This window comes from Lynx rufus, unplaced genomic scaffold (genome assembly GCF_022079265.1).
Source record: "Lynx rufus isolate CCGP_SWC_20201006 ecotype Redwood Valley unplaced genomic scaffold, mLynRuf1.p SCAF_57, whole genome shotgun sequence".
NCBI classification, from domain to species: domain Eukaryota; kingdom Metazoa; phylum Chordata; class Mammalia; order Carnivora; family Felidae; genus Lynx; species Lynx rufus.
Window position 1 is genome coordinate 258,231 of NW_025814875.1, and position 26,694 is coordinate 284,924.

The 26,694-nt window shown below is 47.6% G+C and overlaps 1 protein-coding gene across 2 annotated transcripts in view; it reads right to left on the reverse strand.

Moving 5' to 3' along the window:
* The window catches only part of IREB2 (iron responsive element binding protein 2), a 48,313-nt gene extending 22,405 nt beyond the window's left edge, over nucleotides 1-25,908 (reverse strand). The window contains exons 1-8 of one of the 2 annotated variants that reach the window (XR_006966011.1): nucleotides 25,779-25,908; nucleotides 24,472-24,561; nucleotides 11,497-11,662; nucleotides 9,087-9,224; nucleotides 7,696-7,914; nucleotides 4,554-4,623; nucleotides 3,929-4,112; nucleotides 3,061-3,200 (exon numbers count right to left, since the gene is read on the reverse strand). Coding sequence is in view for 1 of the 2 variants with exons in the window: in XM_047101107.1 (XP_046957063.1) it covers nucleotides 3,061-3,200; nucleotides 3,929-4,112; nucleotides 4,554-4,623; nucleotides 7,696-7,914; nucleotides 9,087-9,224; nucleotides 11,497-11,662; nucleotides 24,472-24,561; nucleotides 25,779-25,797 (1,026 nt within the window). In the remaining variant the exon portion in view is untranslated. The remainder of the gene's footprint in view (nucleotides 1-3,060; nucleotides 3,201-3,928; nucleotides 4,113-4,553; nucleotides 4,624-7,695; nucleotides 7,915-9,086; nucleotides 9,225-11,496; nucleotides 11,663-24,471; nucleotides 24,562-25,778) is intronic. The other variant, XM_047101107.1, reaches the window with a different exon arrangement.
* Between the last annotated feature and the right edge of the window lie 786 nt (nucleotides 25,909-26,694).

The following is a 26,694-nucleotide window of genomic DNA, read 5'->3' on the forward strand; positions in this document are numbered from 1 at the left end:
AAATTAAATACAAAAATATGTACTGGCTATAAAAATTCTTCAAATTCTAACCTTGGTCCAAATATTTACAGCTTCATTAATTATTGGTAAGTTTCATTCTGACAGGACGTCACATGTGGCTTCAAACTTCGTTCCTTGTCAAGCCATGTTTGTGAGTTATCACCAAACAGCAGCAGCCTCAGCCTGGACGAGGACAGCGCCCAGGGAGGGAACTGGGGACAACCTTTAACCCGTGAGTGATACTCAGTCCTAACGGTCTAGAGGTGCTGGGGGCCACTGAATCCAGACTCTTTCATAAAAGGCTAAGATGCTTCTTTACGTTGCTGGCTACAGTTGTGAGGATCCGAGCAACACAGGGAAGATACACCAAGGCAACCGCTATGTCACCAAGTCAATGAGGCACAACAATATACATGTGGAAAACAATACACGACTCATCCTATAAAAATCACGAATAGAACAGAACCTCAAAAGAGAAATACAGTATTTAATAAATGAAACATACATGAAAGATTTAATTCTTGTATCAATATACCCAAATTTAAAAACATATAATACTGTTACAAGGAACAAAGCCAGGGGCGCCTGGGTGGCTCAGTCGGTAAAGTATCCAACTTTGGCTCGGGTCATGATCTCATGGTTCGTGGGTTTGAGCCCCGTGTTGGACTCTGTGCTGACAGCTCAGAGCCTGGAGCCTGCTTCAGATTCTGTGTTTCCCTCTCTCTCTTCCCCTCCCTCACTCATGCTCTGTCTCTCTCAAAAATAAACATTAAATAAAAAAAAACAAAAAACAAAGCCAGAGGGGTCTAAAAAGTGGCATTAATTTTCAGGATGTCCAGAGGAGAGTGTGGATTTCTCTAAATCCATAATGAGATATTCCTTTTCCTTTAGAAATGACCCTGCAATTCTCAATTTAGCTTCTTGATCTTCTGGGGCCATACACTGAATCAATCATTTCTGCAAGGTGTCAGATTTTTCCTAATTAGGGAAGAAGGATCAACACTAAATGCTAAGAAGGAAGCAGGACCATTTTCTTCTTCTGCAGAGAATCTCGAAAGCCTTCAGACCAACAATCTAACCAGACAAGTGGAGGCTCCAGGATCTGAATTGGAGCTATAGGTGGGATATTTCCCATGTGCATTTATTTAACAGAATGGACTTAATCATTAAAATAGAATTAGTCAAGGGGCATCTGGGTGGCTCAGTCAGTTCAGCGTCCCACCTCGGCTCCTGTCATGATCTCGCGGTTCGTGGGTTCGAGCCCCTCATCAGACTCTGTGCTGACAGCTCAGCCTGGAGCCTGCTTCAGATTCTGTGTCTCCCTCTCTCTCTGCTCCTCCCCTGCTCGCACTGTGTCACTCTCAAAAATAAGCGTTGAGGGGCGCCTGGGTGGCGCAGTCGGTTAAGCGTCCGACTTCAGCCAGGTCACGATCTCGCGGTCCGGGAGTTCGAGCCCCGCGTCGGGCTCTGGGCTGATGGCTCGGAGCCTGGAGCCTGTTTCCGATTCTGTGTCTCCCTCTCTCTCTGCCCCTCCCCCGTTCATGCTCTGTCTCTCTCTGTCCCAAAAAAATAAATAAACGTTGAAAAAAAAAATTTTTTTTTTAAAATAAAAATAAAAAAATAAAAAAAAAAAATAAGCGTTGAAGAAACAATTTTTTAATAAAATAAAATGTAACTAGTCAAAACCAGAAGTCTAGGGGGCACAGCCCGGGTGGCTCAGTTGGTCGACTGTCCGACTTTAGCTCAGGTCATGATCTCACAGTTCACGAGTTTGAGCCCTGCATGGGGCTCTGTGCTGACAGCTCAGAGCCTGGAGCCTGCTTCTCATTCTGTGTCTCCCTGTCTCTCTGCCTCTCCCCTGTTCACACTTTGTCCCTAAACGTTAAAAAAAAAAAAAAAAATTTGTTTTCAAAATCAGAGATTTACGGGGCGCCTGGGTGGCGCAGTCGGTTGAGCATCCGACTTCAGCCAGGTCGCGATCTCGCGGTCCGTGAGTTCGAGCCCCGCGTCAGGCTCTGGGCTGATGGCTCGGAGCCTGGAGCCTGTTTCCGATTCTGTGTCTCCCTCTCTCTCTGCCCCTCCCCCGTTCATGCTCTGTATCTCTCTGTCCCAAAAATAAATAAAAGTTGAAAAAAAAAAAATTTAAAAAATCAGAGATTTAGGATGGACAGTTACAAATTGCTGTTCACTAGGAAACTCTAGAGTACATGTACTAAATGCACGCAGCCAATATTTTTAAAATTCAGATGAAGTGTTTATAAAATCCTTCTAAAGTGTTTAAACAGCCAAGAGAAAATCTTGACCCTCCCACACTTCTACAGTCCGTATGATCCAGTAGAATAGTTTCTCAAGGGCAAATGATTCATTTAAGTATTAAAAGAGATGCGGGGGGCACCTGGGTGGCTCAGTCGGTTGGGTGTCCTACTGCAGCACAGGTGATGATCTCACAGTTCATGAGTTCAAGCCCTGCACTGGGCTCTCTGATGTCAGCACAGAGCCTACTTGGGAGTCTCCGTATGCCTCTCTCCCTGCCCCTTCCCCGCTCACACACGTGCGCTCTGTCACTCTCTCTCAACCATTAAGAAATAAATAAAATTTTTAAAAGCAGCATTCAAGGAGATGCAATTATTTTCCTAAATACGATTTTCTAATCCAGAGGCAACAAGCGCTTACTGAGGCAACATGGCTGAGAGCCCAGGGCCGAGGGCCTGGCCGGCCTGGTAGGGGCCTTGCTCCACCTCCCACTGCTCGGCCCAGTGTCCCTTCCGCGAGTCACTGAGCCCAAGGGTATGTCCATTTTCTCAGAATGGAAATGGGGACAGTCCTAGGACCGACGCCACAGGCTTGTAATGAGGAACCCATGAGTCAACGTGTCACGTGAACGATGGTCCAACACCCTAGACAAAGCGAGGGTTCCCGACCGCTGCCGTGATTGTGAGGACAGCTGCAAGGCCACGGCCAGGGAGGCCAGAGCCCTGAGGATGGGGCAGCAACTGCAACCCTGCTCTCGAGGGGCCCCTGTGCTTCACGCCCACTGAGTCACACAGGTGCCACAATTACCTTCGTGATGCCAAGAACAACATCTATGGACGTAACAAAAGGGTTTGACGAGCCAGTTAGCTCACATCCCACCACCTCCGGTAACGTAAGAGAAACGGGCAGGCCAAGCATAACTGCTTCTGTCTCGATGCCTCCGACCCCTGAAGTGACAAAGACAAACGTTAGCGCGGCACAGTTCAACTGTGGTTCTCTCTGGGGCACCGAGCACTCTGAGTGCTTGAGGAGCTGGTCTGACCACACTCGCTCTTACTGTGCACGTGGACCCAAGTCCTAAGGAATGACTCCACTCACGTGGTTGAAAAAAATTGGTGCTCACCTTCCTATTAAATTCAGTAAACAGTCTTTATCACGCTAAGTACCGCGCTAGGCTCAAGGCATAGATATGAACGGAACCCAGAACCGCCAACCTCAAGAGGCTCCGTCCAGTGACAAAGACTTCTCGACCCGGCAAGGAGGGCATGCGCCCTGCCAGAGGGACAGCCTGGGCAAAGCCACGAGGCGTCCAGTAAAAGCACAGCCCACGCTGGGCAGTAAACACTCGTGTGCAAGACACGCGTGCACGAACGGCCGGGAGCAGTCACACGGGCCTAGAGCACAGGCCTAGGCCGCATCGCCTTCACAGACAACGCTCCGCCACGGCTGCTCCACAACAGCAGTGCCCGGCCGGGCGCCGCACACCGTGTTCATAAACCCTCCCTGACGCCACACTGTCCGCAAAGGCTAACACTCGTTTTTGTTGCTATGACAGATGAAGAAACAGCCTCGAAGAGGCCACAGAGCCCGCCGACCTGCTACGTATGCTCTTTTGCAGTGTTCCTGAATCATCTCCCCCCACCCCCAAATTAAATATATTTAGTCATCTACTTACCCCACCCCAGAATCCCCAATCCATTCACCATGGTTATATGAGAGTCTGTGCCGACGACGCTGTCCGGGAAGAGGAGGTCTTTTTCTTCGAAAACCACTCTTGACAAATACTCTAAGTTAACTTGATGAGCCATCCCAGTTCCGGGAGGGATTACAGCCACATTCTTAAAAACTCTTGAACTCCACTATATTATGTTTGCATTTTAAAAAATCCAAGCGTTAGTACATCACCTTGTGCTCACAATCAAAATGCAATATTGACACAAAAAATACTTTACTGACGTTCAATATGGTCAAAGTTGATAGCATACACGTAAAAACAAATATGCAAATACTAACCCTAAACATATTCATTTTGCAGATTATTAAATCAAAATTAGGTCAAAGAAAAATGATCTAGTAAGTCCAGATAAATGGTAGTTTTCTGTGTCCTAGGAACCACAGTGAATGACAGTCACTTAGTTTTTATCTTGTTTTATACACTGGGGTTTCCAACAAGATCTTATTTGAAGGAGGAAAAGGGATCCACTGCTACAAAGCATTTAAGAACTACTAAAGGACATAAACACCGTACTCATCACTATTTTATAAATTTAAATATAAAAATTTCCTCAAATCATGTGTACCTTGAAAAATTGAAGCCTCTCTCGATTTCTGCCAAATTCTACTTCTTGGTTTTTTAACACTGTTTCGGGTCTAAAAGGAAGAAAAGCCAGCATTACACGTATGTATTACACAGAAGACTTACCCTGTTTCTAAGAATTCATTCTCATGAGCACACACACATCTTAAAAACTCCTGGAACAGCAATTTACCAGAGAGACTTCTCAGAATCAGCTGCTTTCTCGCAACACAGAAGTTCTGTTTTAAACACCACACCAGAAAGCTATTCCATCCCAGTGTTCCGAACCGTACTGACTCACTGTGTGAGCTGGCTCAACGTATCAAAAAGAACAGAGCAACCTTTGCTGGATTCCCCTCAGCAGGAAGAGGGAGGGCAGTGGTGTGGCCTGCACCCAGCACGTGCACTTCCCTTCCCCCCGCTGGGCCCCGGTGCCAGCACGGCCGGGCGGCGTGGACTAGTGTGGCACAGCGGTGACCACGGTGCGACGCCACTTCGCGCCTAAGAAACTTTCAGCAAAAACCTTGTATTCAACTCACCCAAATTGGAAAGTTCTATCTTATGTAGAAGTATATGGACTATAAACGTATCTTACATGAATTATTTAAACTAAGAGATAAAAAACAATCCACCTCCAAACAGTAAACACTGTGCCACTTTTAGAAAGCTATTTTTATCTAACGGACATTTAAAAAATGATCTCTAGGGGCGCCTGGGCGGCTCAGTCGGTTGAGCGTCCGACTTCCGCTCAGGTCATGATCTCACGGTTCGTGGGCTTGAGCCCCGCGTCAGGCTCTGTGCTGACAGCTCAGAGCCTGGGGCCTGCTTCTGCTTCTGTGTCTCCCTCTCTCTCTGCCCCTAACCTACTCACATTCTGTCTCTGTCTCTCTCAGAAATAAACATTAAAAAAAAAAAAATTTTTTTTAAATGATTTCTAGCAGTGTTAAGGTACTTCACCTGCCAGCTGGCGATTGTTAACTAGAGTATCAATACGACTTAAATTATACACGTTCTCCAGGGTCCAGAAAATTACAGTTGTTTGTCAACTTAAAAAACAAACAAACAAAAAGAAACAGGGCTCCTGAGTGGCTCAGTCAGTTGGGTGTCCAACTGCGGCTCAGGTCATGATCTCATGGTTCATGGGTTCGAACCCCACGTCGGGCTCTGTGCTGGCAGCTCAGAGCCTGGAGCCTGCTTCGGATTCTGTGTATCCCTCTCTCTCTGCCCCTCCCCTGCTCACACTCTGTCTCTCTCAAAAATAAACAAACTTTAAAAAAAATTTTTAATAAAAAAATGAGTAAACATTAAAACCAAAAAAAACAGACAGGCGCCTGGTGGCTCAGTCCGTTCAGCGTTCGACTCTTGATCTCGGCTCAGGTCACGGTCTTGCAGTTCATGAGATCGAGCTCTGCGCCGGGCTCTGTGCTGACACTGAGGAGCCTGCTCAGGATTCTCTCTCTCTCTCTGACTCTCCTCTGCCCACAGTCTCTCAAAATAAACATTTTAAATTAATAAAAATAAACAAAAATAAGTAAAACAAAACAAAGGTCATGTTGCTACATGGTCACTCGAAGCCACAGTGCATGTCTATGTGCTTCTTCTCAGGGCTCAGGGAGCACAGCTCAGTTCCCACAGCGAGCAAGGCTCCAGAGCACCCCCCTCGTTAGCTCAGAGCCGGACTTCGAGTTAGGCGGCAGTTTCAAGGGCCAAGTGTACACTCTCAGCTCTCTGGCTGGGCCTGTGAGAAACACCTCCCTGGGACACCGACGTGCACAGAAGAGCCACTATGTTCATACGGCCAGGGACCACAGTCAGCCCATCCGAATGCTGTATAATCTGGACTCAAAATTGAGGGGAAATGTTACAACAGATTGGATTTTTAATTAAAAACAGACCATCTCAGCACTTTGTACTGTGCCAATTACAAAAAGGCAGTCCAAAAAAAATCAATGGTGTTTGAATCAGGAAGTCTTCCTTTTCAGGAAACTGATTTCTGTGTAAGAAGAGATGTTAATCTCAAAAGTCAACCTGTATCTCACCATCAGGACAACTAGGTAGCAGGAACAAGGACTGATTACATAAAACTGTCATAACCTGATGGCAAAGGACCCACAGATCATCCTGAATTCTTAGCAAGGAAGAGGTCACTATTGACTGGAGGCCTCATTAAATATTGAGCGCCAACTTGTACAACTACCAAGAATTTGAAAGATCCAATTTAACGTATTAGTGGTGCTTAGGATAAAGTATGTGTGGATATTATTCTTAGCTATTCTAAATCTTAAATGTGTTAAAATTTTTAAAATTTGAAAAAGTATGCCATTTTTTTTTAACTAAACTAAAAAAAAAAAAAATTTTTTTTTCAACTAGGCTTCAAGCCCAGTGCGGAGCCCAACGCAGAGCTTGAACTCACGACCCTGAGATGAAGACCTGAGCTGAGATCAAGAGTCAGACACTTAACCAACTGAGCTACCCAGGTGCCCCATAAATTAAAAAAATGTTGACAGTCTCTTGACAATGGGGTAAAACAACTCTTAAAAGAGTTAAACTTTGAAAATTTCATAGCATATAAAAACTGAGGTATAGTTTTTTTAAAAAATTACCTATTAGGAAATTTTATCAACTCCTAAGAACAGAATTCTTTCCTGGGTAGGTCCACTACTTCCCATGGCACCATATAGGCGATTATTTACCTCAGAAGGCTCAATAAGTTTGTAATCTACAACAATCATAATATTCTTAACACTGAGCTCTTTATGCGATTGGAAAAAGCAAGAAGTCTGAAACTATAAATAGGGAATTCACAAAAGAAACATGAACGTATAGTGAGCACACAAATGGTACAAATTTACTAAAATAAGAAATTCAAAGTTTAAGATGAGATCCCATTCTTCTGCCTACATTACTCACAAAAATTAAATATATTTACAGAAAAACCTTCAGAAAGGTTCTGTTCTTCCTAAGGAGAAGTAGGTACTGGTCTTCAGAGACTACCATTTTAATTAACTTTGCTTCTCTCAGCACAACAGGAAACACACGTATGGAAGTGAGGCTACATAACAGGGACAGAAGGGAAGGAGACTGGTGAGATTTCCTTAACTAAAACATAACCTGGCTCGGATCAGTATGTTTAGAAAATCCCATACTCAGGCACTGGTTGCAAATGAAAAGGACATAGGATGGGTGTGTTCTCAATCTGCGAAGAAAATTTTCCTGAGCTCCGGCCTGGTTCTCCAGAATCACAGGATCCTCGGCAGGCGGTCTGGCCTCTGCAGGGAGCCTTCTTAGGCTGCGCTTTGAGTGGAGAGAGCTTTCCTGCTTTCTGCGGCTCACCACCTCCAGGATTTGGAGCATTCTGTATTGCACTAGCATTCCAAAAGAGGAAACAGAATAAAACCATCGGAAAGTGACACAAATGTAGCTTTTCAAAACGCACACAGTTTGGCAATGGTATGTGGAATTAACTAAATGTTGTTCAATGTTAATACAGCATTTAATTCAGCTTTCAAAAGCAAATCTCAGATTGCAAAAATATAATAATAATAAAATAAAACAAAAACAAAAAACTCAAATAGGTCATTTAAGTTTACGGAGATGACAGCACAACTCTGCATGCCCAATAAAATCATTTCACACACTTCCGTAATAATCGAGCTTCTAGCAAACACCTAACTAGGTCCTTTTCCCATCTATTAACTCAAGAGCAGCACAGAGCCACAGTGCTAATCTCAAGGGCGAGAGCACTCAGGGGCTGGGACAATCCCGTCTCGCTACCAGGTTCCAGGGGGTGAGAAAGCAAAAGCCAGCACATCGCAACACAATCAGGTCTTCTCCAGTTTGACCTTGGTCACAGGGACCTTTCACACAGAACATATGTATTTCAGGGGAAGGAAACAGAGTTTTAGCAAGCTCTGTGATTTTAATCACCAATTACCTAAAGACATTCATGGTTCACATCTTTAGATTCTCTCTCGAAGGCCAAGTAGGTTAAAAAACAAAAGAAAATGAAGATGAATTCAGATGGGCACTCCACAAAGCAGGTTCTAGGCTCAAACGTTTCTATCAAAAATGGCAGAATTCGGGGCGCCTGGGTGGCGCAGTCGGTTAAGCGTCCGACTTCAGCCAGGTCACGATCTCGCGGTCCGGGAGTTCGAGCCCCGCGTCGGGCTCTGGGCTGATGGCTCAGAGCCTGGAGCCTGTTTCCGATTCTGTGTCTCCCTCTCTCTCTGCCCCTCCCCTGTTCATGCTCTGTCTCTCTCTGTCCCAAAAATAAATAAACGTTGAAAAAAAAAAATTAAAAAAAAAAAAAAATGGCAGAATTCTACAAACATGAGTATCATTTGAAATTCAGACTGAGTTAAAAAAATTCACCAGTACGTACACTTCACCAGCTTTTCCTTTCATACATGAGTGGATACTACCTCGCGCCCCGTACTCAGGCTTAACTGTCTCTACTCCCCTTCTTCTCACCACACAGCCCCACCGGGCTGGCTGTCGATTAACTCGCACGGCTGTCTGCACAAGTATCTGCTCTTACCATTTATTGAAGTCAATCTGTAAAGAATGGTCAACTGTGAGATCTGTCGGACGGGCAGGGTGGACTTTCTTAGGGTCGCCTCCAAGAACTTTCACTGCCTCCCTCATAGCAGCAAAGTCCACCATTGCTGGTATTCCACTACAAAGTAAAGAAATGAAAATTATGGCTCACGCTCTTCTTTCATATGCTCAAATAATACACATCTATTCACTTTTACATTTGAAAGTATCCCTTTCTGGTTTGCATTCGTGTTAGATCGTGTACTTGTTACCCAAAGTTAGACGTATCCTGTTTAACGAGAATTAAACATTACCTGAGAACTTGAGTGCTTGGGGGCAGACACACCAAAAATAACGAGACATGATTTTTAGAGACATAAGGCAATTTCGAGAACTGTCTACGGAATTCTCTCCCTGTCTTAAATTCTGACACCCCGCTCCCTCCCTTCGCCCTGGCCCCATGCCCTTCCTCTCAGTGCCTGTCTACTACTCCAAAGCTCTCCACGAGACATACGTATCTCCGGCTGACCACACAACAAGCATTCACCACATGCCTTCAGTGTGCCAGACACCAATGACACAGGCTGGTCAGAGACAGCGCCTCCTCTCAGGAGTCCGCACAACAGTAACACAAGGACTAATACGGCAGCAAACAGAGGGTACGAAGCAGTGGCACACGAACCAGACTTGGGTGGGGGTGAAGGAGATGTTCTTAATTATCTAGCTAACTTCTATACCTCCCTTGAAACTCAGCTGAAGGTTAACTCTTCCAATTACTAATCCCTGGACACCCAGATCAGGCAAAGTCTTTCAAGCCGGGGTCAAACGTTTTCGCTTGAATTCTAGGTGTGACGGAAACCCACTAGTATATGGGGGCATGATGCGACCCTAGTTAACATTTTTTTTTTTAATTTTTTTTTTTTTTTCAACGTTTTATTTATTTTTGGGACAGAGAGAGACAGAGCATGAACGGGGGAGGGGCAGAGAGAGAGGGAGACACAGAATCGGAAACAGGCTCCAGGCTCTGAGCCATCAGCCCAGAGCCCGACGCGGGGCTCGAACTCCCGGACCGCGAGATCGTGACCTGGCTGAAGTCGGACGCTTAACCGACTGCGCCACCCAGGCGCCCCCCTAGTTAACATTTTTAATTAAATCACAATATGCTGTGCAAAGACAACTACCGACTCGGAAGTGTGCAAGCAGGGACACAGGCTAGAGACTGTAACAGCTGTAGTCCAGGTAAGAGAGAACGGGGCCAGGACCAGGATAGTGGTGGAAATGGTAAGAGGACACGTCTGAAAGGTAGAGTCCGTGGAACTTGTGGACAGCGTGGATTACACACAGTGGGAAGAGAGGGGTCAAGGTCAACCCCTGGATCTCTGCCCTACATGCGTGGAGGCTATAGGGCATTTCCTGTGACAGAAGAGACCTGGAAAGGGACAGGTGTGGCTGCTGGGCAATCAATCTCTGGATGTGCAAAGTCTGACAAGCCACTCACTAGCTAAAGACAAGCAGGCAGTTCAGCAAAAAGAGTTTTTCGACAGAGTGTGTAAGAAACAAGTGCCTAGGGGCGCCTGGGTGGCGCAGTCGGTTAAGCGTCCGACTTCAGCCAGGTCACGATCTCGCGGTCCGGGAGTTCGAGCCCCGCGTCAGGCTCTGGGCTGATGGCTCGGAGCCTGGAGCCTGTTTCCGATTCTGTGTCTCCCTCTCTCTCTGCCCCTCCCCCGTTCATGCTCTGTCTCTCTCTGTCCCAAAAATAAATAAACGTTGAAAAAAAAATTAAAAAAAAAAAAAAAGAAAGAAACAAGTGCCTACTTTTTAATGAATTTATTTAGTTTAGAAAAGACAATTCTTTAAATTTATAGACTGATCTTCAGAATCAAAAACTGCAGAGCCAACCATCACGGAGTTTGAATTTTAAGAAGGAAATGTTCAGAAGGCCTGGATGGCTCAGTCGGTTGAGCGTCCAACTCTTGATTTCAGCTCACATCCTGATCTCATGGTTCATGGGCTCGAGCCCCTTATCAGGCTCTGCACTGTCAGCTCAGAATCTGCTTGGGATTCTCTGTCTCTCTCTCCCCCTCCAACCCCCCTCCCAGTGCATGCTCTCTCTCTCCCTTTAAATAAATACTTTTTTTTTTTTTTTAATTTTTTTTTTTCAACGTTTATTTATTTTTTGGACAGAGAGAGACAGAGCATGAACGGGGGAGGGGCAGAGAGAGAGGGAGACACAGAATCGGAAACAGGCTCCAGGCTCCGAGCCATCAGCCCAGAGCCTGACGCGGGGCTCGAACTCACGGACCGCGAGATCGTGACCTGGCTGAAGTCGGACGCTTAACCGACTGCGCCACCCAGGCGCCCCTAAATAAATACTTTTTAAATAAATAAAAAGGAAATGCTCTACCACTCACGTAAAATCTTGAAGAAGAACACGGGCTGGGAAAAAGGGCACTTCAACATTGCGTTGTTTGGTTTTCCAGTCTAAGATGTTCATGACATCCTGTTCTTTCATCAGAAAGCCGTCACAGTTCCGCACAGCAGCTTCCAACAGGACCCGTATTGAGTAAGGCAGGACATCTGATTCAGGAGAGAAGATCACTATTAACAAGGGAATAGTCTTACCTACGTACTGTAAAAATCACAACAGCAAAAAGTTAAAGACAGGGATGCGCTGTTTTCTCAATTAAAAAAAACTGAGTAAACACGGAGGAAAACACTGTTCACGTTAATACCAGGCTTTCTATAAATTCAACTTTCCTATATGTAAGCCAAGGTTCTGAAGAAACTCTTCATACAAGAGTTGCACTGATTTGGGTACACGAGCCAGACAAGTATCTAATATTCAGGGAAGACCAAGAAAAACTGAAAAGCACAGAAAATCAGAATTAAATACAATAATTAAAACATCCCTAAACTGTGTAAAAGTCTTTTAACAAATTTTTAAAAATTCCCATTGAGGGGCACCAGGGTGGCTCAGTTGGTTAAGTATCTGACTTTTTTTTTTTTAATTTTTTTTTAACGTTTTATTTATTTTTGAGACAGAGAGAGACACAGCATGAACGGGGGAGGGGCAGAGAGAGAGGGAGACACAGAATCGGAAGCAGGCTCCAGGCTCTGAGCCATCAGCCCAGAGCCCGACGTGGGGCTCGAACTCACGGACCGCGAGATCGTGACCTGAGCTGAAGTCGGATGCTTAACTGACTGAGCCACCCAGGCGCCCCTCTGACTCTTATCTTGACTCAGGTTGTGATCTCACAGTTCTTGAGCCCCAGGGCAGGCTCTGTGCTGACAGTGTGGAACCTGCTTGAGATTCTCTCTCTCGCTCTCAAAATAAATACACATTTAAAAAAATAATGTAGAAAGTACTTTTGTTACTATGGTTAGAAACCAAAATTTTCAAGAGTAATGATACAGAAGTATAAAATCAGAGTAGCTAAGTTGAAAAAAAAAAACACCTTACATTTCAATTGGAATCACAGATATAAACTCATCTTTTTCTCTTTCTAGAAAAATATGTATTTCCTAGCTCTGCTCAGTGCAAATGCCCCCAACAACGATGATCCAATAGTAATGCACCCCCAACCATTCAGCCTGCTGTATACTAAATGCTATTTTCCCAACTGGAAGAAGACACCCGAGTTCCTTGGAGAAACGGTCAGTCCCGCGTTTGGGAAAGGGCACGGACAACGCGGGCCCAGGACATCCTGTGTCAGAACCAAAGGAAGCAAAGGAAACTGATGAGTCAGTTTGATAATCAAAATGAACAATGACAGAAACTGCATCAAATACAAAAACAGCCCTTAGTTCATAATGACTCTTCAGCCGTGCAAGCTGCTAGAGAAGTCATTACCCTAAAAACTCACAAAAGGGAGAAAATCATTAAGCTCGTCCTTCCTGATTTCAAGTAACCAAATAGTTCATGAAGACCAAGTCCCTCCATGCAGAAGTAAAGCTAATAAAAACAGAAGGGGAGTGACAGACGTCGACAACGCCTAACGAGCAATCTGGACAAGGCTCCGGGGCTCGGGGATACGTGAGCGGAACTCACAAGGGACCAAGCAAGTGGATGTCAACTATGACTGCTTAGCATCACTGAAAGCAGGACGTTAGAGAGAGACATCACCTGCCTCCTGATGAGAAAACACAAGCCCCAAGTGACAAGGGTTCTCGCAAAAATGCATACGTACACAAGCCTGATCCAATCAGCCAGCCAGCCCTCACTTCCAGTCAACGGGAGACACAGCGGTGGCGCCAAAGTGAAGTGAAACCATGGAGAAGCCATCAGCCAAATCCAGAACGCAGTCCCTTCTACAGAGGAACAAACATGGTTTCTTCCACATAAAGATGGCGTGGAAAAAGGAAAGAGGAAAATTATAGACCAAAGGAGATTTAAGAGATGTAATAACCAAATGCTATATGTGGCTCCGATTTGGACACCGTGTGAACAAATCAACTGTAGAAGTTTATTTTTGAGATAATCAGGAAAACCTGAATACGGACCAGGTTTTACGTCATATTAAGAAATTTCTGTTAATTTTGTTAGGTATAATGAAGGCGCTGAGTGTTATTTAAAAAAAAATTAATGTTTATTTTTGAGAGAGAGAGAGAGACAGTGTGAGCAGGGGAGGGGCAGAGAGAGAGAGGGAGACACAGAATCCGAAGCAGGCTCCAGGCTCTGAGCCTGACATGGGGCTCGAACTCATGAATCATGAGATCATGACCTGAGCTGACGTCAGACGTTTAACCAACTGAGTCACCCAGGAACCCTACTGAGAGTATTACCTTTTAAGGTCCTTTTCAAAGGTCAGAGATATAGGTTACACAATAGTGAAATATTTTAAACAAAAGATCGGCAAAATGTCAATAGGGAGCTGACAAATACATACTGGGTTACTGTTTTCTCCCTACTTTTAGGATTGAGATTTTAACTCCATAAGTTAGAGATAAAGAAGTTGTAAGGGAAGAGACAAGGGCCACACAGCCAGAAACACAAGACTGAGAGCCAGTATCCGCTCTTACTATAGGTCTGACCTGAGGACAGGGACTTGAGTGGATTCGTGTTCTGCCTGACAAGAGAACACCAGACACCTAACAGAGATGTGGGCATCAGGCTCACGTGCAGCCCTCAACCCTACAACAAAGAGTAGTTCTGGAGAAATGTTAGTTCTCATCCTACCTCAGTCAGAAACAGAACAAAGTCCCCCAAATCAAGAGGAACTGCAGGGGAGAAAATTTTCTATTAGAACATTTGGAAATAATGAGAAGGGAAACATCACAAAAGCAAATACACAAGATCAGTCTTGGATACGGCTAATTATTCTGGAAAAACAGTATCAGGAATATTTTTTGTTTGAAGATCTTCATAGAAAGCATTTAATCACATTTGTAACAACATATGACAAACTCCAGCGAAGTATCTCCATTTCCCTTGAAACCCACTGAGATAATAATAAAGAGATAAAATTATGAACAGAAACAAAAAGAGAAGCAGAACCGAACACATTTACGAAGACAGCGCAGGGACGATGGACAGACCCAGAGGAGGGGCAAGGTGAGCACTGGGCCGCAGGCAGCCCGGGCCTTCCCAGGGGCAGCGTGAGGGGCTCAGAGGCGATGGGACAGAGCTTTCCGAGCTCCCAGTGAGGATGGTCTCCGACCTAGAGCTCTCTGCGCAGGCCAGCCCTCAATCAAGTGTGCAGGCGGCAGATGCCGTCCTCCCCAGGGGAACACAAAAGCACACAGTCCGGGATGTGGGTCTGTAGCAACAGGTAAGAATGGGGACCCTTCCGGGCCAGGCTGTGGCCGTGCAAGTCACTTGACTTGCGGTCAGTGTCCTGTGGGGCAAAGAGCAAGGCCGGGGGGGGGGACGCTGCCAAGAGGAGGGGAAAACTGGGGAGCGGGTGGTTCAGTCGGTGAAGTGTCCGACTTCAGCTCAGACCATGATCTCGCAGTTTGTGGGCTTGAGCCCCACATCAGGCTCCGTGCCTGTTTCAGATTCTGTGTCTCTCTGTCTCTCTGTCCCTACCCTGCTCATGCTTTCTCTCTCTCTCAAAAATAAAAAAAAATAATAATAAAAAAATTTAAAAAACAAGAGAGAGAGAAGGGGAAAAATTAATTGCCAGACCACCTAAGGGTAGGGTAGAGGGTAGAGTTCTTCTGGAAGTTGTGGAGAGGAATTATTGACAAAGACTCAGAAAACTCAGTGAACAAAAAAAGACCATCATTACTTCCAGGAAAAAATACAAAGTCGCAAGAGACGAGACTCAGTCATCACCTGCTACGTGGCCTGGCCGGAACATTTACAGCCGTGATAACCTAAGTGTGGACTACAGACTTGGCCAAAAATTGTAACTGTAATAACTAAGAAGTACATGGGATATATGGAAAAGAAAAGTGCCAACAGAAAGTTAGTGAAGTCTAAAACTGGAAAATCAAAAAACAGGGGCACCTGGTGGCTCAGTTGGTAGAGTGACTCTCGATCGCACGCTTGGGAGTTTGAGCCCCACATTGGGTGTAGAAATTACTTAAAAAAAAAAAAAAAAAAAACTTTAGAAAAAAAAGAAAAAGAAAACAGCTATATAAGCAAGGCGATTTAGTAACGTGGAGGAGATCATCGTAAGAAATAACCATGGGAACGAAAGATCTCTGCAGAGCAGAAATGGAGGGCGGCGCAAGGGTCTACTGTTTAGTCATAATCTTAGCGACCTCCAGGTTTTTGATTCATCGTTCATCATTTGAACGTTAACATTAAATTTAAAAGCAGCTGTCAAATAAGAGTGCTTTAAAAACAAAAGGAGTCACAAACATCAACTGGCCAATTGTCACTAACAAGCACTAACTTGCAAATCTGCCCGAATCTGTGGTAAGTACCAGCGGCCGACTGTGAGAAAGACAGACGCATCCGACCCGTCCCTCCGACAGAAACAACTGCTCATTTCTCCCCGGCCTCACTTCCAGCTGGTCCCCAAGACGGTACTAGGATCTCCCCCCCCCGCCACCCCTGCCGGCATCCACTGTCGCGCCACCTTCCACACCGGAGACCGGCTGTTGTGTGAGCGGCAGAGCGTGGCGGAGGCGACAGCACGGACTTCAAAGGCCACCTACGAAAGCGCTCCAGCCTCGGCCTTGCTCTCCCGGACTCACTCGGGGGGGAAGCCAAAGCCCATTCCGAGGGCAATCCCGCGGCAGCGAGGAGAGGCCCGGGGCCAGCGAGTGGGGCTGCACTGCCCCGGGGGCAAACCCTCCGGCCCCAACCTCCTGAGAGGCCCCGGCCGCAACCATTCAACCGAGCCACCCTCAGGTCCTGACCCCCGGGAGCCAGGAGAGGTTGACGCGTGTTTACACACGTCGTCCTTTAGGCACAACGCTTTCGGGCTGTTAGGCAGTAAAAGGTCCTACAATTCTCTTCCTCAACTACTCTCACAACGTCACATGCAGTTACTTATTTAGGACCCACCAAGGAGAGGTTGAGGCGCTCTGCCTACGTCATCTCGTTCAATCCTCAAAGCGAGCCTCTAGGTAGACAGCCCAGAGCCAGAGCCAGAGCCACAGCCACAGCGGGTAGCCTAGCTGGTGTGGAGACCCGGGTGCAGACGCTCTAGTTAACCCCACACCCCCCTGTGAAGCAGGTGCAAAGTTCAGGAAGGCCCCCAGGGTCTCCTTCCCTTTCTCCCTACGCCCTCCACGCGCACACTCCTGCTCCGACCAAACCATCTTTAATTAAAGTCCGCGCACCTCAGGGCCTTTCCGATCCCCACTCACCCGGGCGGTTCTGCAACACGGTGGAACTTCACCTTCTCTGTCCCCCGCGCCGCCCACCCACGGACCCCCTCACCTTCGCACTTCAGGCCCTACTCGCTTCCCAGACCCCCACTCACTCGCCCCTTCGTTCTTTCATCCTAGCGGCCGCCAAAATACCAACGTGTCCTTCGGGCAGCAAACCCCACACCACTTTCCTAAGAACTCTTCTTTCTGTTTCAAAAATAACATCACCGTTGGGGCGCCTGGGTGGTTCGTCCAGACGGTTGAGCGTCCTACGCTTGATCTCGCCTCAGGTCATGATCTCAGAGTTTGTGAGTTGGAGCCCCGTATGGGGCTCTGCGCTGACAGCGCAGGCTGTTTGGGATTCTCTCTTTCTCCCTCTCGGCCCCTCCCCTGCTCACACTCTCTCAAAATAAACTTAAAAAAAATAATGTTGCTGAGGCATATTTTGCCCATCGTGAAAATCACCTTCTCCAAGCACACAATTCAATCCTAGATTTACTGAGTTGTACAATCAGCACCTGTTCTAGAACATTTCATCACTCCATCGGCCCCTCCCACCCATTGGCAGTCCCTGTCCTCTCCTCTCCCACCTCAGGAAACCACACAGCCACTTCTGTCTCTAGCTCTGTTGTCTCTGGCTCATTTCATACTGACAGAATCATACAATCAGGTCTCTTAGGGTGTCCGGCTTCCTTCACTGAGCGTGCTCCCGAGCGCGTCCACGCAGTAGCACGTATCTGGAGACAATTTCTTTTAACTGCTGAAGAGTATTCAAGGTGTACATGCCAAATTTTGTCCATCCGTTCACGCACTGAAGGACAGTTACGTCGTTTGCAATTTTTAGCCATCGTGAATAACGCCACTCGGATCATTTGCAGATCTTTGTGTGGATAACTGTTTTATTTCTCTTGAGAAGATTCCTAAGAATAGAATTGCTCGGTCATATGGTAAATGTATGTTTAACATTTTAAGAAACTGCCAAGCGGTTTTCCAAAGGGGCTGCACCACTGTACGTTCCAGCAACGTACGAAGGTCCTTCATCTATTTTTTATGGAATACCCATTCCAGGGGGTGTCAAACGGCTCGATGGGGTTTTAATGGCGGTGACACGTGAAGGAGGGAGAGAAAAAGAAACCCACAGTAACGGGATAAACTGGAAGCAGCGTGAATACGTGCTGCAGCCTCGGCTGGGTCCTCCCTGTTCACCCAGAGGTTCTGCCGCGTCTCTCGTGCCTGTCTCCCCGACCTCCCCAATAATCCGCACGTCATCCACTCTCCTCGTCCAAGACCCAGCCCCACACCCCACCGCAACCCGTCCCGCTACACCCACGCGCACGGCCACCTGGGGTTATTCCTGCCCCAAGAAGACGGCTGCGCAGCTCCCACTAAGTGCCAACCTCTCTGGAGGAGCTCTGCCTCCCGTCCCTGTGGGCACACCTCAGCACCCTGAGTCATCCGTCACCCTGTCTCCTTCGCCTGCGATCTGGCCCTTTCTTTCGGGTTCTTCCAATGAACAGCCTCTAGCTCCAGGTCACACACACACACACACGGCCTCCAAGTACTTCCTTCTTCAAACTCTCAGTGAAGCTTTCTGAGAGTCACTTAGATTCCCAACGTCCACTTGTCTAGACTTCCACACACCGTTCAGCCCACGCCAATCCGATTCCTATCCTCAAACGCCGACAAAACAGCCCCTCTCAGCAACACTCAACAGGGCTACTCATCCCTCCCTCCTGAAACTCCCCCCGACTAGTTCAACACCATCCCGCTCCTCTGTGTCTCCCGCCTCACATTTCAGCATGACTCTCGAGCACACGCAGTAATAGTTCCAGACTATTCTTTAAACAACGGTGAAACAGTGAATAGCCCTGGAAGACAGACAGCGCCTCCTTCTGGAGCAAAGGGCAGGCACGCCTACTCTCCATTACAACAGACCTGGGTTCCCTAAGTCCGAGCTCCCTTTTTGTAACACCACCATTCCGCGTGCGCGCATCACCTGGCCCTCTTCAGGGTCACCTGTAAGAACGGGGGCCTGCATGCTGGTGCTATGGATCCTGCTTTGCTGTGGGTAATAAGCCACCCGTTGTCTCTGAGAGTCTCGTGTCTTCCGTCAGCATCTATGAAAGTACGTCAGGCTAACTTGTTCACTTGAAAGGAGGGTAAATTTTAGATCCTTTCCAGTCCTTAACACCTTCTGGCAGGACTGTGTTTCCTGGCCAGACTCTACTCCTCTGCCTGATAAATATATATATATATATATATATATATATATACGTATGTATACACACAATATTATATATATATATATACACACATAATATTTATTTACGTATGTATGTATGTATGTATGTAAAGCAAGCTCTGGGTACCAACATGGAGCTCAAACTCACAACCCTGAGAACAAGAGTCACATGCCTGGGGCGCCTGGGGGGCTCAGTCAGGTAAGCGTCCAACTCGTGATCTCGGCTCAGGTCGTGATCTCATGATTCACAGGATCGAGACCCGTGTCAGGCTCTGCGCTGACAGAGGGATTCTCTCTCTCTCTGAATAAGCAAATAAACTTTAAAAGAGTCACCCGCTCTATTCGCTGAGCCAGCCGGGCCCCAGTACTTTAGACTGCAGTCCAGACTGAGAAAGAGGGCTAAGGGGGTGGAGAACCCACTGGAGTAGCTAGGGGGTGGACCTAAAAACCCTGGTCAAGGCCAGAGGCCTGGACCAGTTCTACGAAGTCTTGTAACCCCCTCAGATCTGGCAACAGGATTAAGTCCTATCTGTGTCTGATTAGAGTCAAGGTATCGTTTCTGTCTCTAACTAGTACTAGGCGGGACAGATTTCCAATAAAGAAGTGTGACCTTTAAAACGCACGCGCACACTACTGCCATGAATGAAATTTAAGAAGGCAGAGAGAAGATTCCTGCTTCTTCAAGACTATTTTCGCCCACTAACTGACAAGGTGGAGAAAATAAGAAAAGCAGCACCTACTATGGAGGAAAGCGCACACACGTGCACTGTCCTCAGGCACCCCTGGCAGGCACACAACCCGGCACCAGCTGCTAACCCAACAGACACGCTCTGTGACACTGCGCAAACCGCCACCCGTGGTGCGGACGGCCCTCTGTGTCCCAGGACCTCCCTGGCTGCCGCGCGCGAGCGAGAGCCAGGGCCGGACACGTCAGTGACCTACAGCCTGAGGAGAAAAAAATACCCTAGGACAATGATGTCCCTGTCCCAGGGATTTGCAATCAGGACCCAGAGTGACCCGAAAGGTGTTAAGAGCTAACCTAGAGACTGAGGCTGCCATTTGGGGCCACATCTAAAGTTAGCGGGCAAAGGACGCTGGGTTGCAATGAAGCGGGGGGGGGGGGGGGGGGGGGGGGGGCAGAAGATTTGAGGGGGCAGAAATCTGAAGCCCTGAGAGGAAAAATAAAGAACTTCCTCAATTCTGGCCCATGTGCATTTTCTTCAGATACAGCCACCTTTCACCGGCCAGGGAGCTCTGCACTATCACGATAAATCTTTCTTCGCTTGAGGTAGCAGGGGTCTGTTCTGTGCCACCCAAAAGGCCAAATCTAGAACACAAAACGTCAACAAAAGCAAAGTTAAAATCAACAGGCCCTTGGACAAAATGTGGAGGGGGAGTGAATATGCAGCTGTACCTGAACAACAGTCAGGTACAAAAGTCGTAACAAAAGTCATGTTAGGTAAAAGTAACCCTCAGAAAGTTCTGCACCGTGCGTAAACTTTACAAGCAAACTATTTTGCTGCTAAGCCAACTCACAGCCCTTTCCAGAGTCCAGCGCAGAGACAAGATCAGAAAACACGGACTTGTGTCCCTTCTAGCAAGAGAACTACTCCAGCAACAGACCTGTGACAAGCCAGACAAACTAGGTTAAAACCATAGGCGGAAAAAGTCAGCCACGGGTACAGTCTTAACTGGCTGGTAAAACAATCATAATGTAATGACCGGCAGCGGCTACAGTGGGCATCACATGAAATGAGTAAGTGGGCTACAGAGACAGACGACTAGAGGGTAGACATTCAAAAAGAAACACAGATAAAAAGACTGGCAGCCTTCAAGTGACAAGAACAGCCTCTGGCTTTAGAAATCCTGGTTCCCATGAGGACTGACGGCTTTCTTCCTTCGTCTTTGGATGTGTGGAAACCACATCTTTCCTTGAGTTTTTGTTCCTTAAATCAAGGGTAAAGCCTGGAACACGCAGTACACAGTGAAAAAGAAAAATGCTGATGAAGGTGGAGGGAATGGCACGCTTTCAAACCAATGAAGCTAATGACAAGCTTGCATCAAAATTTAAGTATCTCACACACACACACACACACACAGCAGCTTTATTTATAAATAGGGAAGAGCTGGGAGAAGCTCACCAAACTATTTGGCATTCACACAGGCAGTACGGTGCAGCCGCCGGAGGCTGCTGAAGAGTATAGGTATCCTTGCTACCTGAACTCACGCTCCCAGACTCAGAAACCGGAGGATCAGATAGCAAGGGATACTCGTATTCCAAGGCATGGAAAGATGCTCATGATACAGCAAGTAAACAAACAAAAAAGGGTTACAAAACCACACACACCGTATTTCTCTTAAAAGTGGCACATTTACATGTATCTGTACCCACAGGTTAAAATGACAGTTTCTGCACTGCCTGAAGTGTTGCCTTCTTGCGTTTCTCATACCCAGTCTAATTTCTCATAAACAATAAAAACTCTCCTAAAAAATAGGCTTTTTCAGAGGCTAGGTTAGGATGTGGAAAAGTAAGCCTCGGCTCTACTACAGGACGGTAGTGAAGCAGTCAGGAAGGGAAAGAGGGCGAATGAGCTGGCCTGAAATAAAGAAGGGGCCCGGGGCTCTACTCCAGCCAAACACCCCGTGCTCAGCGACAGCCGCTCTGAAACGCTCACCACCGCCAGGCCAGTCTTTGCACTGTCCTCCCCCTTCCTCAACACTTCCCCTTCCGTTTGTTCTACTAACTGCTGACCGTTCTCACTCCCTATGTGCTGACTGTCCTGCATGACCCGTCTGTTCAGTATTAACTCAAGTCCTAGTTCCTTCAGAAAGCAGTCCGACCGTCCCAGGGAACAGTGATTTCTCCCCTCCTTGGAAACATCCAGAGATCTATGTAACAGAGTTACTCAAAATCTCGAAGGCTGTAGTCTGTGCATCGGAGCGCCTGAGAGGCAGCTCCCGATCACTAAAAAGGCGATTTGCCAAGGAACTTATAGAAGATCGAAGTGAAATCAATGTGCAGGATGTGTCCACTTCCATAAAGACACCATGAGTATAAACCTGGGAAGCAAAAAGATCAAACGGCAATAAAACAAAAAAAACCCCACAGAAGTGAAGTCATTTATGTTGTGCTCTATGGAAAGACAGACGGAGTAAGGAAGAATCCAGGCTGGCTCACTCCCCAACCACTTCAACCCTTTCTCCCTTGCTGCATCTACTGTAAAAGCTGGAAAGCCACCTATTCTGACCTTCAGCCTCCCCGAAGTGGACAGGGGTCACCGACCTGGCCAAGGAGATACAGGCAAAAGCAGAGGGCTTTTCTCCCTCTGCTGCCCTTCAAGCTGCCGAGGACACGGACAATGTCTGGAGGTGCAGCGGCTCTTTGTGACCAAAACAACGAAGGCAAAACAGAAAAAAAAAGAAGCCTGGATCCTTGCTGGCACTGGTGCCATAAGGTCCCCGTCTGCCCAAATCTAGAGTTCCTGTTACACGGGAGAAACCACCTGTTTGCTGAAGTCACCGTACAGCAGGTTCTCAGCTCGACGCAGGCATTCCTGACACAGCACGCAGGGAGATCAGGAGAGGGGCTCGCAAGAGTTAAGTCATTACAGCTGTCATGCTCCACCTGGCAGGTATCAGAATGAGGGACAGGAGCAGAGAAGACCATGGTCCCAAACCCCGGTGACTACAAAGCGGGGTCCCCAAGCACATCTCTGGAAGGCCATCCAACATGGTCCCTCCAGAAGTGCAACAAAGACTCTTTGTTCTGATGATAAACAAGCAAAACAACCCTCCACTGAAGCGACTCCTCTCTTCCCAAGTCACTTCTTTCCGATTTTATTCCCCCAAGTGAGGACTAAGAAGGTACTAATTATTAATAAACCTTTCCTAATAACCACTCCATGAATAAAACAGAGCCTTAATCCCATGGAAATAAAAACCAAATTTCTGTTTTGAAGGCATTTGTATTTACAGGTGTTTTATTATTTTTTTCATGGTTATAAACACCTCGGTGTTCTGGAACTCAGTTATCCGGATGGCCACGAAAACTTATCTTCCAGAGGAAATTTAGCTTTTGTGTTATTAAGCATTCTCTTTCAAAACATTTTAGTTATTTTTGATAGTTTCCTACTGTTTGTCTGCATTTTGGAAATACAGGCCATTTTCAAATGGGCACATTCCCACAAATTATCCACAGAGAGAATTCATACTTAATTTTTAAAATATCCGCACATATGTTCTTTCAATCATTAAGCTATAAAATATGGGTTAAGAAACTTCTAGGCCAGAATCACTAGATATTTGAAAGTAAAGGGAAATAGAAGATCTTTCTTACACATAAGCACTTTAGCCGTTCCCTATTCAAGATTTACAAATTCACCATCACTGAAAGAATAAAAGAAATGTGAATTAAAGACATACGACACTAAGAAAACCACCAGCCTCTCCTAATACAAACCACCGCACCCAAAGATGTAAGGTAAAGGGTACTGCTCCCATTTTGGAGAACCTTTTATTTTTAAAAGGCAACCTGGTTCTAAGACAGGTTTCTTCTCCAAAAATTGAAATATTCTCATGATGTACACGAAAAACTGCCAGTGGCAGTCTACAATATTTAGACACATCAAAATCTACAGGAAAATCACAAAAGCAATCTTCTTAAAGACTATGAGAAGAAAAGATTAAAAGAAAAGCTCCCTCCAAAATGCACTGCAATAGATTTCGCATTTATCTTTTCAGTAGTTTTCACTGAAAAATCCAAACAAACAAAAAACACTCTTCCAAACAGGTCTTCTCTTCATTGGCTGGTTCAGTTTTCAATTGTCCATAGAGTCAAGACTTCCATCAGATACCCTAGGGTTGAGGCAAATTCAGTCTTCTGAGCTCTCAGTGAAGGGTTTGACCGTGGTCAGGCACCTGCAAAGGTCTGGCAACGGTGCTGGTGCACAGGCCAGGGCAAGCCATGCCCTGGAGAACAACTCACATCAGCGGGCCCTGTTGACGGTTCCGATTCAAGTACAGCAGGTAAAGAATGGTGGGCACTGTTCACGTGAAAAACTAAAGCATGGGTATGATAGGTATAGAATATCATCAGTCAGGTTTTTTTTTTTTTTTTTTTTTAAATAGTTTCTCTGCGGAAAAAAAACCCACTGCTAAATGAACTTACATTTTTAAATGAGAAGTTAAGGTATGGACTTATACCCTCCCTCAAACAAAAGTCCCAACAGGAGATTTTAAAATGTTACAGGTATGTGTAGGCTTACCTGTTACAACATGGTGGGAGTAAATTTAAAATTTCTTCAGCTGAGCTTAACAAATGCAGTTTTATTATTGGAAACTAAATCCCTCCCCCCCACCCCGAAAATTTAAGCAACATTACCATACTTGGTGCCTCCAAGTCTAGGTACATTGAAGAACTTCTTACGTGAGCTGTCATTTAATGTTTCGATAAGGTACTCAAAGGCGTATCCTGAAAAAAAATTATAGTTTCATGAAACACAGCTACTAAGTACCTTAATACAAAGTGAAAACAAACAGAAACCAGCTTTGTCCATTAAAATCTTCTGCAATGGTGGAAACGTTCCATATTTGCAGTGTCCAATAAGGGAGCCAATCAGCCACATGTGGCTACCTGAAATGCAGCCATAGCCATGGAGGAAATGAATTTTAAAACTTAATTTTAATTAATTTCAACCTAAATAATCACGCACAGCTAGGGTCCACTGTATTGGACAACAAAGTTCAAAGCATGATTCTTATCACATAAAAACAGCTGAAGTAATGAACTCCTAAAAGGTGGCAACAAAGAATACCCAGAGAGAAGAAATAAGAATGATTTAAATGATGTACAGGCGTTTGTTTGGGGGAGGCCCTGTCCTGAAAAATGCTAAGTACAGATAGAACACTCTGAGAACGCCACAATGACAAGCGTTGGGGTTTTTTGGTTTTTGTTTTTTTGTTTTCAAATAATCGAAAGAGATTTTTACAGAGTGTTGGGCAACATGGATAAAATCAAAACCACACGAAAACAAGAAACTTGTCCGGTAAGACCCTGCCAGGTCTGCAGACCCAAAGTACAAACGAACAACAGAATTTCCCCCTAAAGGAGAGTGAAGCGAACCAAGAAGTCAGAGACCCGGGGGTCTCCGCGGAGCGTTCCCAGCTCGCAGCGTTCCCGGGAGCAGAGCCTGCGGATCTTTTGTGCAGACTCATCGCGGTGGGTGGGCAGGACCCTCGGCGTTAGCACCCCGGCCCACTGTGGGAGCGGGAGCGCGTCCTCCCCCGTGGAGGACGAAGACGGGGGGGGGGGGGGACCCGCGCCGCAGTGGGTGCTCCGGGACCGGCCGACCGGAGCCCGGCCTTGACCGCTTCCCCCTCCCCCCACCACCACTCCGGGCCGGAGCCCGCGGCACAGGGAGGGGCTCAGCCGAGCGGCGGGGGTCCACCCGCGGAGGCGCGAGCCCCCGGCAGGGAGACCCCGCCCCCACCCCGGCTCCGCGGACGGGGGCGGCCGGAAGGCAGGCGGCCCCTCCCGACCCCGGAGCCGCCGAGCAGCGGCCTCGGGCAAGCGGCGGGCCCCGCGCAGGCCGGCCGGCCGGGGCGAAGGCAGCGGGCCCGGGGCGCGCGGCCCGCCGGCCAGGCCCGGGCGAGCGGAGCGGGGAAGCGCGGCCGCGGGCGGAAACTGACCTGCAGCTGGGGCGTCCATCGCCGGAGACCATAGTATCCCTGCGGGGAGGGGGCCCGCGGGGGAAGGCGGGGGAGGCCGGGCGGGGAGAGGGAGGAAGGCGGGCGGGCCGGCGGGGGAGCAGGAAAGGGGCAGTCTCGCGCAAACACCGCGAGAGCCGCAGCGCCGGGCCGGCCAGCGCTCGCGGGATTTGCCGCCCAACTGTCGCGAGATCTTCGGACGAGGAAACAAAGAAAGACAAGGGGGCGGGGCTCCCGGAAGGCGTTTCTCCTGGCCCCGGAGCTAGAGTTACAGGGTTGTGGCCGCCTCGGGTGTCCTACTGGGCTTGTGGGGTCGAGCGGCATGCGGGTTCCCGTGGGGAATCCCGGGAAACCCCGGGACACCAGGCGCAGGAAAGCCGCCTTGCCCTGCACACTGGCCTGGCTTCACCTGGGCGCTCAGGTGGAGCCCGCGCGCCTTCCAGGAGCCCCGGCCCGGCCGACTGCGGAGCGAGGTCTCTCCCTGCGTCCCTCCGCCTCCGCTCCTCGGGCTCTTGGCCCCCTCGGCCGCCGTACCAGCCTGTGGCAGCCAGGGCCCCGGAAAGGGCTGCATGGGCTCGTCCTGCCTCCCTCGCCCCCCCCCACCCCGCTACGGCCCCCACCCCCGGAACTGCCGGGTCCAGGTCGCGTGGCTACACGTGCTGACCTCGGTTCTCCAGCCTTCCTGTCCTGAGGGGTGCCCTTTCTCTGCCCAGCTACTGAACGTCGGGGAATAAACAGACCCCAGGGCCCTGCTCTTGCGCCCCTTCTCTGAGCTCCCTGACCCACCTCACCGTGTCCCTTCCATGCTGATGCTTCCCAGTCCACCTCTAACCCAAACACAACCCCTAAGCCCAGAGGTGTGTATACTAGTACCTACTGGACTCGTCCACAGACACCC